Source organism: Microplitis demolitor, chromosome 9 (genome assembly GCF_026212275.2).
Source record: "Microplitis demolitor isolate Queensland-Clemson2020A chromosome 9, iyMicDemo2.1a, whole genome shotgun sequence".
In the NCBI taxonomy this organism is placed as follows: Eukaryota; Metazoa; Arthropoda; class Insecta; order Hymenoptera; family Braconidae; genus Microplitis; species Microplitis demolitor.
Window position 1 is genome coordinate 18,158,260 of NC_068553.1, and position 12,624 is coordinate 18,170,883.

General features: G+C 31.2%; 1 protein-coding gene across 8 annotated transcripts in view; it reads right to left on the minus strand.

Annotated features, from left to right (window-relative positions):
• Positions 1-12,624, minus strand: part of LOC103574706 (POU domain, class 6, transcription factor 2) — a 506,104-nt gene that overhangs the window by 90,683 nt on the left and 402,797 nt on the right. For 5 of the 8 annotated variants that reach the window (XM_053741924.1, XM_014443707.2, XM_053741926.1 and 2 more), the window contains exon 1: positions 7,142-8,201. The exons of the other annotated variants lie outside the window; for them this stretch is intronic. In XM_053741924.1, coding sequence (XP_053597899.1) covers positions 7,142-7,412 — 271 coding nt within the window. In that variant the 5' untranslated portion in view covers positions 7,413-8,201. Of the gene's footprint in view, positions 1-7,141; positions 8,202-12,624 lie in introns of those variants that run through there. 8 annotated transcript variants of the gene reach the window in all.

The window sequence follows — 12,624 nt, forward strand, 5'->3', positions numbered from 1 at the left end:
TTTCGAATTTTTGAGAAAATGGAAATTTTCCAAAAAATTTATGATACTGAAGTTAGCTGACTAATAATTTTTTGATTTTTTTTTTTTATCGATAAATTATAAAAAAAAAAATATTTTAAAAAATTGCACTTGTAATTTTTGAAATTTTCTATATGTGCATTTTTTTACTTTTTTTTTTTTTGTAATTTATTTGCTAAAAAAAAAATCCAAAAATTACTAATTGTCTGCTAACTTCAGGATCATAAACAAATTTTATTTCAGTTTAAATTTTTTTTCCATGTACTTTTTTATTTCAAAAAAAATTTTTTCACAGTAAAATTTAATATGTGGGGTAAAATGGGTCGTAATATTTTCAACTTAAGGGCTTATTTTCCCCCTTCCTGTTCATATAAAATTATTGAGATTAAAAAATCGTCGCTTAACGTTTTTCTACCCAGTGAGACCCTCGGCTCGCTAATTATTAGACGGTTCAAATAAAAGTTATCGGTAAAGATTGCCAGTTATTTATTCATATATATATATAATGGTAATAATATATTTATATATCCCTACCAAGTATTTAAACAACCAATGAAAGTAACAGCAGGAGCAGTTGGCAACCGCCCATTGCGACTTTGTCCACTCGTGGTATTATATCAGAGTACTTTTAACGTACTTTAATAACTGATCCAGATATTTTTTTATTCAGAACCAAAGCTTTAATACTTAAAACTAAATGAAATCGTTTAAAAAACAGATGCTCAAGACACCTGGCCTGATTATTTAAGAAAATAGTCTTAATATATATACATATATATAAGTTGGGTAGTTGGATTCATGGATGTAGCATAAGTACCCAAGATAATGCTCGTTTCGTGCGATACCATTCTGTCAGAAATCCACCGGGCTTTTGTTCGTAGTCACGAAATACAAGGATTAAACACACGAATGCAATGCCAAGTGTTAAATACTCACTTGCACAGTTTAAGTTTCTCTTTAAGAGTGTGTGTTATTATATATATGTATATATATGTTTAACAAAAGTAGTAGAGAATCGTGAGCCGAAGATGTGCGTGCCAACGCCCAATGTACCAGATTCAGTGAGCCAATAAATTATCCCGGCAATTAAAAAGTAAATAAGACAAAACACAAGTCGATATTGACGGATATCTTTACAGGATAAGAGGAACGGGGCCCAAGGGTGAAGGATTTAATTATTTTACGTGCACATTTTAAGGCAGTTGATCAGCATTAGAGTTATGGTTCCCACTGGGTGCTGGTTGTAAAATGCAGGAAGAACATTTTATCTTTTACGACCCGAGACTTTAACTCGTGTTCGGTCTGACGAATATATATGTGTGTATAGGGCTGGGCTGGCTAAAAATTGTAATCCCGCAATGACTGGACGACTCAACATCACACACACATTGGCTGTGTGTGTATGGGTGCATTAAACTTTGCATTACCACAAATAGAACTTTTAAGCAGTTGCACGCAAACGATTATAATACTAAAAACTCCCCTACTGTAGTATATTTCAGATGGTTTATGCTTATATATATATATATAGGAGGTATTTAGGTACGCTCCCAACTGGTAGTTTAATATCTCATGCTGTGCCATTGGAGTTGTGTGTGGCAATTTTACATATGTTAATAAAATATAGTGTTCTCTTAAAACTTAAAAATTTGATGAGTCGAAATCTGAGGCATATTTTTATCCTAAGTGCATTGAAAACCTACACTAGACTTTTTCGGACATAATCGAACCTTGGACTTATGGTGGACGTAAGTAGACTTAACAGAAGGACTTGCAAGGAATACTACAGGTTAATTTGTTAAATTCGCGTACTAGAGAATTTGTGGTCAGTCATCTTTCCAGGGCCTAATGACACCCAGGGTGGATTGGGTCCACAGGCAACCTGGAACTAACAGAGGGTTAATGACACCTAGGAGTGGAATAGGACCTAGAACAGCCTGGACCAGAGTCCATTGAAAAATTTAAAGTTCGTTCATGATATAGGTCTGACTCATGCTTAGGTCCAAGGGTTCATTTAAAGCTTTTGCGATGATTGTTCTAAAGTCTGACGTAGGTTTTCGATGGTTAGGCTTAAAGTATGCCTTAGATTTTGACTACGAAGTAGCCTTCGAGCGGCATTATGATAAAATTATAATAATTGGTGAATAAATCGTAGCAGAGAATATGAAAGGACACGTGATCTGGCATAGACTGGGGTGAATTTTGTTGAGACGTCATTAACAGGGTGATCCAATAAGACAAGAGTGTGTTGAGTCTAAGCGTCCTTTTAAAGGGAAATTAGCTCCATTAGAGACATGATGCGTACAAAAAACACTCGAGTCATGGGATATTGCTCGAGGTCTTGGTTTCTATAAGTATAGTAACCCCTTCTTGGTTGATGCTAGACTAGGCAAGCTGTCGGGGTCTGGGCGTTACGCACGTGCGTGCTTCTTTATAAATTATTTGAATTAATGACAGCACACGCTCAACGCATTGCAGAGTCGTGTCACGTTCAATTGTGAATCAGGATTTTATTTATCGTGATGAATGTTTTTTGTTGGTGGAAATTATAATTATTTTAAAATGAATGTACGAGTGAGTGAGTGAATTAATTTATGAGTGAATGGGAAAAAATTTTTTTTTGCTCAAGATACGTGATTATGGAGATCGATTGGACGCGTTGATGGGTGATAAAGCCCAGCATGACGTAAAATTAGACGAGAGAACGATAATACGAGAACGGCAAAGGGTAGTTTGTGTAATAGTTTTGGTGCTGGTGGTGCACTGACGTAAAGTGGGTACCTAGACCGAAAATGTTATCGTTTAGAGATCGAGGGTTCTGCGATATTGGCCGAAGGGTGGCTTTGATGCTTGACATGGGTGTAAAAATCGAGTGGAAAGTCATCTAAGTCAGATGGCGATTTAATTTAACTTAATAAAAAATTTAGAAAACCCACATGTCGAATGCTCATGTAAGAACTGAATCTCATGATTTTTTAAGAGATAAAATTATTTTATATATTTTATTATTCGATATTAAAGAGCTTCAATAATTAATTTAGATACTGAAATACGAAAATTAATTACCATTGGTCGGTTATTAATTTAAATATCTGTCTGAATTAGTATATCTACGATTTATATCACGTTTGAATTTTTAAATTAACCCGCCATTTTTCCATGTGTTCAAAAAGCGGAATTTATTTATGCGACTGCCGCGCCAGTGCTGCTGCCAGTCGGCAGGAAGCGAAAACACTCAAAAAAAATGTCAGCTGATTTAGTCATCCACTATCGGTTTTAGGGATTAATTATTGATTATAATTAAACAAAAAATAATTAAATAGTGATTTTCTATAGAGTTCTGTTCTATGAAAGTCAAAAGCTAATGAAAAAAAAAATTAGGTCAATTAGTAGTGTTTTTCAGAAATTATCATGATTACAAATATTCGTACAATATGAGACCGACAATATGAGAAATAATAACCTTTCTAATGGATTTCATTATTTATTACGGAAAATTCAATAAATTTTCAGTAAAAAATTCAGAGGTTTACTTTAGAATAATTATTTTATTCATAAAAAAATTTGAGTTAAAAAAAATCCTGATATAATTTTTTTCTTCATTAATATTTAAGTTAATTGAGTCGAAATCGCGTCAGACTCGTTCATTAACGAATCATTTCTACAATTCTATGCATTATATCTCACTTTAGTCATAAAAATCGTAGCAACAATTTAACCCCAGAGAAAAAGTCAAAAAATTTAAATGTCTCACTAAAGACCTCGTTTTCGCGCTCGTTGAAAAAAAGTATCGAGTCTTGACCTCACTAACAAATACTTTTATCAGCTCATAAAATCAACAGTTTCTATAAATTCCTTCTATATATTCACACACTCGAGATAAAACATAAATCTCATTTAACACCAACTTAAATTCAATCCAAATATTTACGCGCATTTTTTCGAGATAACTTCACTGTTCAAGTAAACGGCTTTTAATTATAAAAATCATCAATTAATCGAATGATTGACTAGTACTTAAAAAAAATAAATTACGAAACTAAATATATATATTTATATGTTTAGTGTAATACCTTTTTGTTGATTGAAAAAGTTAAGTGTTTTTTGAGATTTATAATTATCAGTGAGATCACTATCTTAAATATTATAAAATATATGTTGTATTTACATACATATGAGTTAGCTATGATTTTTATTTGAACCGGCAAACGACCGATAAGAAGACGAGCAATGTCCAAATTTAATAATTACTTAATGGGTCATTACCATGTTAATTAAAAATGAATTTTATCTTTTAATTAAATATTAATAGTATAAAAATATGAAATTTAATTTAAAGTCTATGTAAGAAAAAAAATAAAAAAATAATCAAAGACAATGTATAAAAAATTTTAGTATAAACTCGTAAGAATTCAAGTACGACAAGAGTTACTCCCGCGCAAAATTCACCCTCTGTAAGCTTTGATACAACGTCGTTTCCTTTTGTGACCACTTTTCAAGTGCCTACCCCAACAATATCGTGAGTCGAGTGCCTTTGGGATTTTATGCCGTCGGCGATCCTCAACCCTACTTTACCAAACCCACACACGAAAAAAAAAAATTTTCTACCCTTATCATTTCTTTCCCGTATCTTTTTTTATTTTTTACCACTTTATCCATAAATCCGCATTAAAAATAAATAACAATTTATATTTAAGATGAAAAAAAAAGAAATTGATTTAAAAAAAGTAGTCCAGTTATATATATATATATATATATATATATGGAAATTGATTTTTTAAATTAATAATAAGTTTAACCAATTGGAAAATTACTCTTATCTCGGACATCTTGTTCTTATACATGTTATCTTAATTTTAGTACTATTTAAAATGTGATCAATAATTTAGCAATGAAACTTTTGACACAAATTAAGAAACTCGTGACCGAGAGCCATATTTACTTTAGTTCCAATTCTTCAATTAGCATTTCCAGGTCACAATGCTACTCAACATTTACAATGCAATATGAACCATCACACATACATGCATATATGTACATATAGACGTTATCCGATGGCACATAATTATCGGCTAATTACTAGGACTCAGCTAAATACCCAGTAGCTAAATTATCACCGCAACCTCCGAGCACTTGTAATATTCTACATACATAAGAAAAGTCAGGAAAATAAACCGGGGTAAAGTGGACCGCTAAAAATTTCTAAAAATTTATTTTAATATTTCATTTGTCAGAAAATTTTTTTTACCCCAGCCCATTTTACCCCACAAATTTTTTTACGTCACATGGTAATGAAATATTTTTCTTCCAATAAAATATTCAATAAAATAATTAAAAAATTAATAAACCAAATTTTTTACCGGCCCATTTTACCCCACAATTTTGTTTTACGTCACATCGTCATGAAATATTTTTCTACAAACAGAAATTCAATAAAATAATTAAAAAATTAATAAACCGAAATTTTTAGCCGGCCCATTTTACCCCGCATAAAAAATTTTTTATTTACAACCGAAAAAAAAATAATTCCAGGTCCATTTTACTCTCCATTATCAATGATGTCAAAAAATCTCATGAAAGATTAATGAAATTGATTAATAAATTTAAAAATAATGGAATAAAATTTTTAAATTAACTCCAGAGATCTATCTTATTTGAATAATTGATGAATCTCGTATATTTATAATTACACTAAGGGATGAATCAGACATTACAATATAATAGTTAAACTGAATTTCCTCAACTCAGACGATATTCATTGTAAGATTCTTAAAATATGACATCCGAAGCAGTGAATAGAAATAAATATTTAATTAAACTCGGTATAAATTCCCTGCAGTATATATCTATACATAAATTATTTATGGATCTAAGTTTATTTCCTAACACAAAATGACCTATCAATTATCAATATTAGCTCTCTATTAACCCGACGGTGATGGTGACAATGACGACAACAACAATAACAATATTTTATTAATCCAATAGCAACATGGATTTTAAAAATGACTGATGTAACTAGGGCGTTTCAATGACGTAGTTTCTTCCTATATATCTCTATATACATATATATCAACCAGATGCGGTTGATTCAAAACTACTCGGCTTTCTCTTTAAAAATATCATTGTATTTATAAATTTATCGATAAATAATTATTAAAAAAAAAATGATAACGAGTCTTTAAATTTGATAACGTAATTTAAGGTATATATTCATCGTCGGTATTATTTAAATGCATAAGAAAATCTTTTTCCGGTTTGTTTATTTGAGAGTTATTCTGCGGTCTGAGATAACGATGTATATAATAAGACCGCTTTATAATACACTTTTAATTATTCTATTTGCCTGAGCTCGGTTTACTTAGTGTTTACCGAGACTGTCTCGGTTCTTCACGTTTAAAACGTATAATTTCAGCTGAAAAACACTCGTCAGTGTTTATATATATTTTATTTTGTGAATGTGATGTGGAGGCGGTTTATCTGTACGGTTTACAATGTGTACGAGTTATGAGTGCTCTCGTATGACTACGGTCACGTGCACACTGTAATTATTAAGATAATTAGGATATTATTAGAGTCGCTGTCATTTTTTACGCAAACCACTCACTCATCAACTCTATTATCATTTTCTCAGGGATTTTTTTTTTATTTATAATTTTTTTTTTTTTTTTCAAAAATTCATAGTAATTTTTTTTTATGAATGAATTTTTTTTTAAATTTATTATCAAATTTATAATTAAAATTTTTTTAAAAATTATAAAATTTTAAATTTATTGATTTTTTTATGATAAGAAGTTAACAGACAATTAAAAATTTTCGGATTTTTTTTTTTTGATAAATTAATTATAAAAAAAAAAAAGTAAAAAAATGCACTTGTAGAAAATTAAAAAAACTATAAGTGCAATTTCTTCAAATAATTTTTTTTTTATAAGTTATCGTTTTTAAAAAATTTCAAAAATTATTTTACGTATGCTAACTTTATCATATTTTTTTTTCGTTTAAAATTTAAATAAAAATAAAATATTTGAAATAAAAATTTATAAAAAAAAAAAAAATGAAATTTGGAAAAAAAAAATTTTGAATTTTTTTAATAAATTATTTTAAATAATTTAAAATAATTTACCTGTATGAATGCCTAGTAATTTTTTCGTTTCCTCGATGTGTGGATCTCTTGTATTAACGTCGTTCGATCCTCGAGCATCAGATAAATTAATATCTAAATTATTATTACCACAGTCGTTATTATTATTATTATTATTCTTATTATTATTACTCCTACTATTATAATTACTATTACTTATATCATTATCATTATCATTATTACCAACATTAACATTAATATTATTATTACTAGCACTATTGTTATTATTATTGTGCGAATACGTCCCAAACATAAACAAATTTCTGCACGTTTCACTAGTCACGTCATCGCTCCAAAATGAAAATCCCCGCTCCGTTTTGACCGGCTCCGTTTTTGCTAATTTATTACAACAAACCTCCACCTTCGCTTATCAATCAACCCCGAACCCTCTGGTAACTTGACGATATATCTTTCAAATAAATTACAAACACATATTCCATTCCTTCGATTTATATATATATATATATATATTTTTTTTTTAAAATAAATAATAATTAAAATAATTATTATTATCGTACTGTAAATTCAAAACAGTGTTTGTACAATGCGTAACTAAAACAATCTTTGCAATGTCACTGTCACTTGCGTTTAATTTAATTTATATATATAAATATATACATTTATATTAACACACTTATGTTATTTCAATTGTCAATTATCACCAAGTGATTATTATTATTGTTATTATTATTATTTATACTGCGTTTAAAATTCAATTCTTATATTTCACGTTATATTTCTTTATCAATTAAATCCTTTAAATGCACAGCAATACACCTGACAGCTCACTCACCCAAATAAAATTACAGTCTCGTTTTATATTATTTTTAAAATAATTTATTTAAATATCGAGACATCGACACAGTCACAGTATTATTTTTTTAAAAATAATAATAATATTATTATTATTATTATTATTGTCGTATTATTTTAATTGTAATAATAAAAGCGTGTAAGTCACGTTGCGCGTTATGTTGAATGGACAAGTGTTTAAAAATTACCCGCGCAAAATTTAAAAAAACCCGCGATATTATAAAGAACCTCGCGTGTCGCAGTCTGGCTGCGTTGTGCCGGGTGACGGCAGTTGTTTAACATACATCGGGTAGGCGGCCAGAAAGCCCGCGAGTTGATCTGCGCACTCTTGTTAATTCAAATAGTGGGGGATTTAAAGGCGTGCCGAGGGCGGATACCATGCGCGGAGGTGGTCCAAGATCGGACTTGTTTGTTAGCTAAATCTACTTGCTGTTTGTTGTTATCATCATTATTGATAATTATTGTTATTATTGGATATTATTAATTATGTGGGTAGTATGGGCCGGGATGGATTTGAAATGGGAGATAATTAGATGTAAATTAGCGATCGGTGAGCGCGAAGTAGATCGGGGGTGAAGATTGCGATATTCACCCCCTTGATGGTCCGCGAATTCTGTTGGGTCCCTTCCATCATCTATAACGCAGTGCAATGAGCAATCGAGAGTCGTGACCGTGGGATGCAAATCAGATTGTGATTTTTTAGTTTTTTTTTTTTTTTGCATGGAATAAAAAAAGGAAGAAAACGGGGGCACAGTGATGGCGGTGTAGGCTTTAGCTTATATTCGGGAGCTAGAACCTGGGACACGAATTTCATGGAATAGATGATGGAAATTTTTTTTTTTCCCGCGTTATTTAAATTTAACGCCCAAATGTTTGGGGAACAAGATGAGTTCCGGCTGATCGGTGTAGTGGGGTTGGAATAGAAAATAATAATAATAATAATGGTAATAGAAGAAAAAAAATGTTACAAATGAAATTGGAAAAAAATACCAATGGCCGGATGTTTAGCCAACGCCCGAAATGTCAATAAAATTTTTTTATCTTGTTTATTTTATTAGATTGTTTTATTATTACAATACCAAGGGATTTTTGGATGTTCATATATATATAGTTTTGACTTTTACTTATTTTTTCTGAGCTCGTTTAAAAAATTTTTTAAATATTTTACTGTTATACACAAACCGGGGTACAACGGGCCGATGACTTTTTTCCGTGCGTCAAAATTTTTATTTTAAATTTTGTCACTACAAACTTGGCAAATAGAAGAAAGGGAGACAAAATGAGCCCTAGAAAATTTTTTACAGACCATTTTACCCTTATTTAAAAATTAAAAAATTTTGCACCCCATCTTGCCCCAGTTTCCTCCACTACCAAAAATCTCGGGAACTCATAATTTTATTTGAAAAATTTGTAGCTTAGAAAAAATGATAAAAATTTCCTCGATTCCAGGCGAGTAATTTTATATACGGGTTAAAATTATCCAGTCTATGATAAAATTACCCTCCTGAAACAAAAGTACTTATAAATATATATTTATAGATTATTCCCAAAATAAAGTGTTAGGAATTCGACCCTCAATCGTTCCCTAAACGTAACAATTTTTCTTGTTTCCCACTATCTTAATTATCTTAATACTCGATCTAAATTAATACAATTAGGTTTTATCATAGAATAAATATCTCCCAAGTATTAAAAATAAATTATACTTTCCCCAATTAATATATATGCGGGTAAGTAGTCTAAATTTATTTAACCTCAACCCAAATAAACATTCCTCACATTGGACGTAAAATTAATCAACAATAACAATGAATGCCCCTTTTATAGACCGTCCCAAAAATAAAAAAACGGCACACAAGGTCACCATCTCCTGTACGAGCGATAAGAGGTTCATTGAGTGCCGAGTAAAAAAGGAAAAAAAAGTGTTAGCCGATGGGTGCGTCGTGACATGAAAACGAACGAATGAATGAAATATATTTGTCCTTGTTGGTTATTCAGAATATAAAGATTCTCTTTCACTTTGCACACCCAGACGGCTATAACCCCCATGATACGAGAGAGTAGACACCAGACAGCAAACCCGGCGTGTAAGGGAAGAAAATGATAGAGCAGGAAAACGATAGAGGGAAAACCCAGCTGGTTCAAAACTTGTAGGAATCAAGCTCTCTATATCAGCCAGCGTATAGAAGAGGCGAGATGTGGGTCTATACTCGTTTTCTCTTACTACCCTCTACTAGATTCCTACCCTGGTGCGGTCTTGCTCACACTCTTTAAAAGAGTGTAGGAATATATCCCCTGAACCGAAACTGTTTCCCCAACCTACTCAACAGCCGACTCTAACCACCTCTTTTCACTCGGTACTCTTGCTCTTGGACTAGTGCAGTATCTAGACCGCCTTCAACCCCCTGGCACTCAAACTACCGCAACCCTTACCCTCATCCTCACCCTCTACTCCAGTCATTCATTCAGTCTCAACTAGTATTCTCGTGTCTTTATTTCCCCCAGATATTTCGACGATCTAGCAGATGGAGACTCCGCTGATGATAAAGACCACGCGTGTTCCTCTTTTACCTGCTCGCTACTCACTAATACTATCACATGATCGATTAAAAGTACAAAGTGTTGGGTATCCTGTCCGTACCGATGCTCGTTCGTGGTCGACCACATTGCTGGCTACAGCATCACTGGGCTATTCGTGTCCTCCTGCCCCTCAATGTTTCTCTCTGGTCTCTTGTGTTAAACTCTTTCCTTTTACGATACTTCTGCTGGCAATACACTGAAACTCACACACCGACTTCTCATCCTCATCCTTATCCACATCCTCGTCCTCATCCTCCTTCAACTGACTGTTATTTCGCCACAGAATGCCGACACGCTTCTCTCGTTAGTTTCTTTTTACTTTTATTCCTTTATCGTACGGTTTTTATTGTACGATTCTAATCTACACTTTATAAGTCTTGATATCACCCAGATAATCCTAGATTTCTTTCTTTTTTTTTTTTTTTTTTTTTTTTAATTTTTATTTTACCCTCGGTGAGAAACGTGAGTTTATAATTTTTTATTTATCGCACTCGATTATTTAAATAACTGGGTTTTAAATTGTAATAGTAATTATTTTTAGTATAAATATATATAAATAATAATGATAGAATGTAATAAATGGTGCTGGAGAGTAGAAATGTTGGAACCCTGAAGGCAACGAGCCGAAACTTTTAAGACTAATAACAGACTGAATTCAAAGTCAAAACCTCTTTACGATCATGGTTCTCAGAAGTATAAACCCATGTAACTAAATGACGCAGGTTTTAACCTGAGAACTCAAAATTATTTAAATTATACATATATGGGTGAGCGAAAAAAAAATTTTACTAATTTTTTTTTTTCTTTGTATGAAAAGTTTTCAGTTTTACGCATTTTAAAGACCCTCGTCAAAAATCGGCTCAAAAAAACAATTTTAGAAGTCTTTCGATAATTTTGAAAATTTTTTTAAAATTGAATTTTTTCTCATAGATAAAAAAAAATTTCTATGGGAAATAAATTATCTGAAAATTTTACTCCGAAATATGAATTTTTGGAAGCTGCTCAAAAATCTTGAAATTTTTTAAATATAATTTTTTTTCCAAATTACTTTTCGATATAAATATAAATATATATATATATAGTGGAAAAAATATATGTGAAGATTTTATATTAATATTTAAACTGACATTTCATACTCATGAAATTAAAAAAATTTTTCGAAAAATTGATATTTTGGAAAAATTTTCAGGTTATTTCGTAATGAAAAAAAAAATTTCGGAGAAGCTTCCAAGAATTTTTATAGCATGCAGTTTTTCAAGAGGGTTCTTAAAATGTGTGATATTTACATTTTCATGCGAGGTGTAAAAAAATAAATTAGTTAATTTATTTTTGCGCCACCCATATACTTATATAACGTAATTATTTTTTTTGATTTTAGTTTTCTGGAAGCGATTCAAATTGCGTGAGATCATGAGATACTTAGTTGCAAATTAGTGCAACAAAGTAGCCTCACATTTTAAAACTCTGTGCTCTTATTGGCGCCCAATTTTCGTGTTCACCACATGGCGAACCGCGGCTACTCTCGTACAGGTGTAATGTGTATAATGAAGTGCTAGAGAATTTTTTAATTTTTTTTTTGAGTATTTTTTACAAACAAAAAGTCAGCCTGAGGTTAACCGCAGTATCGGCCGGGTGAGTAGAAAAAATTTTATAAATTCAAGAGAACCACCAAAAAGAAGTTGAAAAAAGACCAACAGGGAGACTGAATGCAGCTAATTATGCTTAAGGGTAAATTTAATATATAATACCCCTAATTATTTTCATTAAAAAAATTTTTGATGAGCAACAGAACAAAATTTTTTGATCTTATAGGCTGATCCGAAAAAATTTCCCATTCATGGATTTATTTTTTGTTCGAAAAAAGAAATTTTTCTCCCTCCCATTTTTGATCGCCACCAAAATTATCTGTATTGAGACGTTACCCTAAAAATAGTCATAAAAATTCAAATTTCAAAAACGTTCTTTTCGATTGGAAATGTTGATTCCGAAAATTTGACCGGTCAATAAAATTCTATATTTTTTTCAAGGGTAACATAAGAAAGGCCATGGAATTTTTTATGGTTTAGGACCCA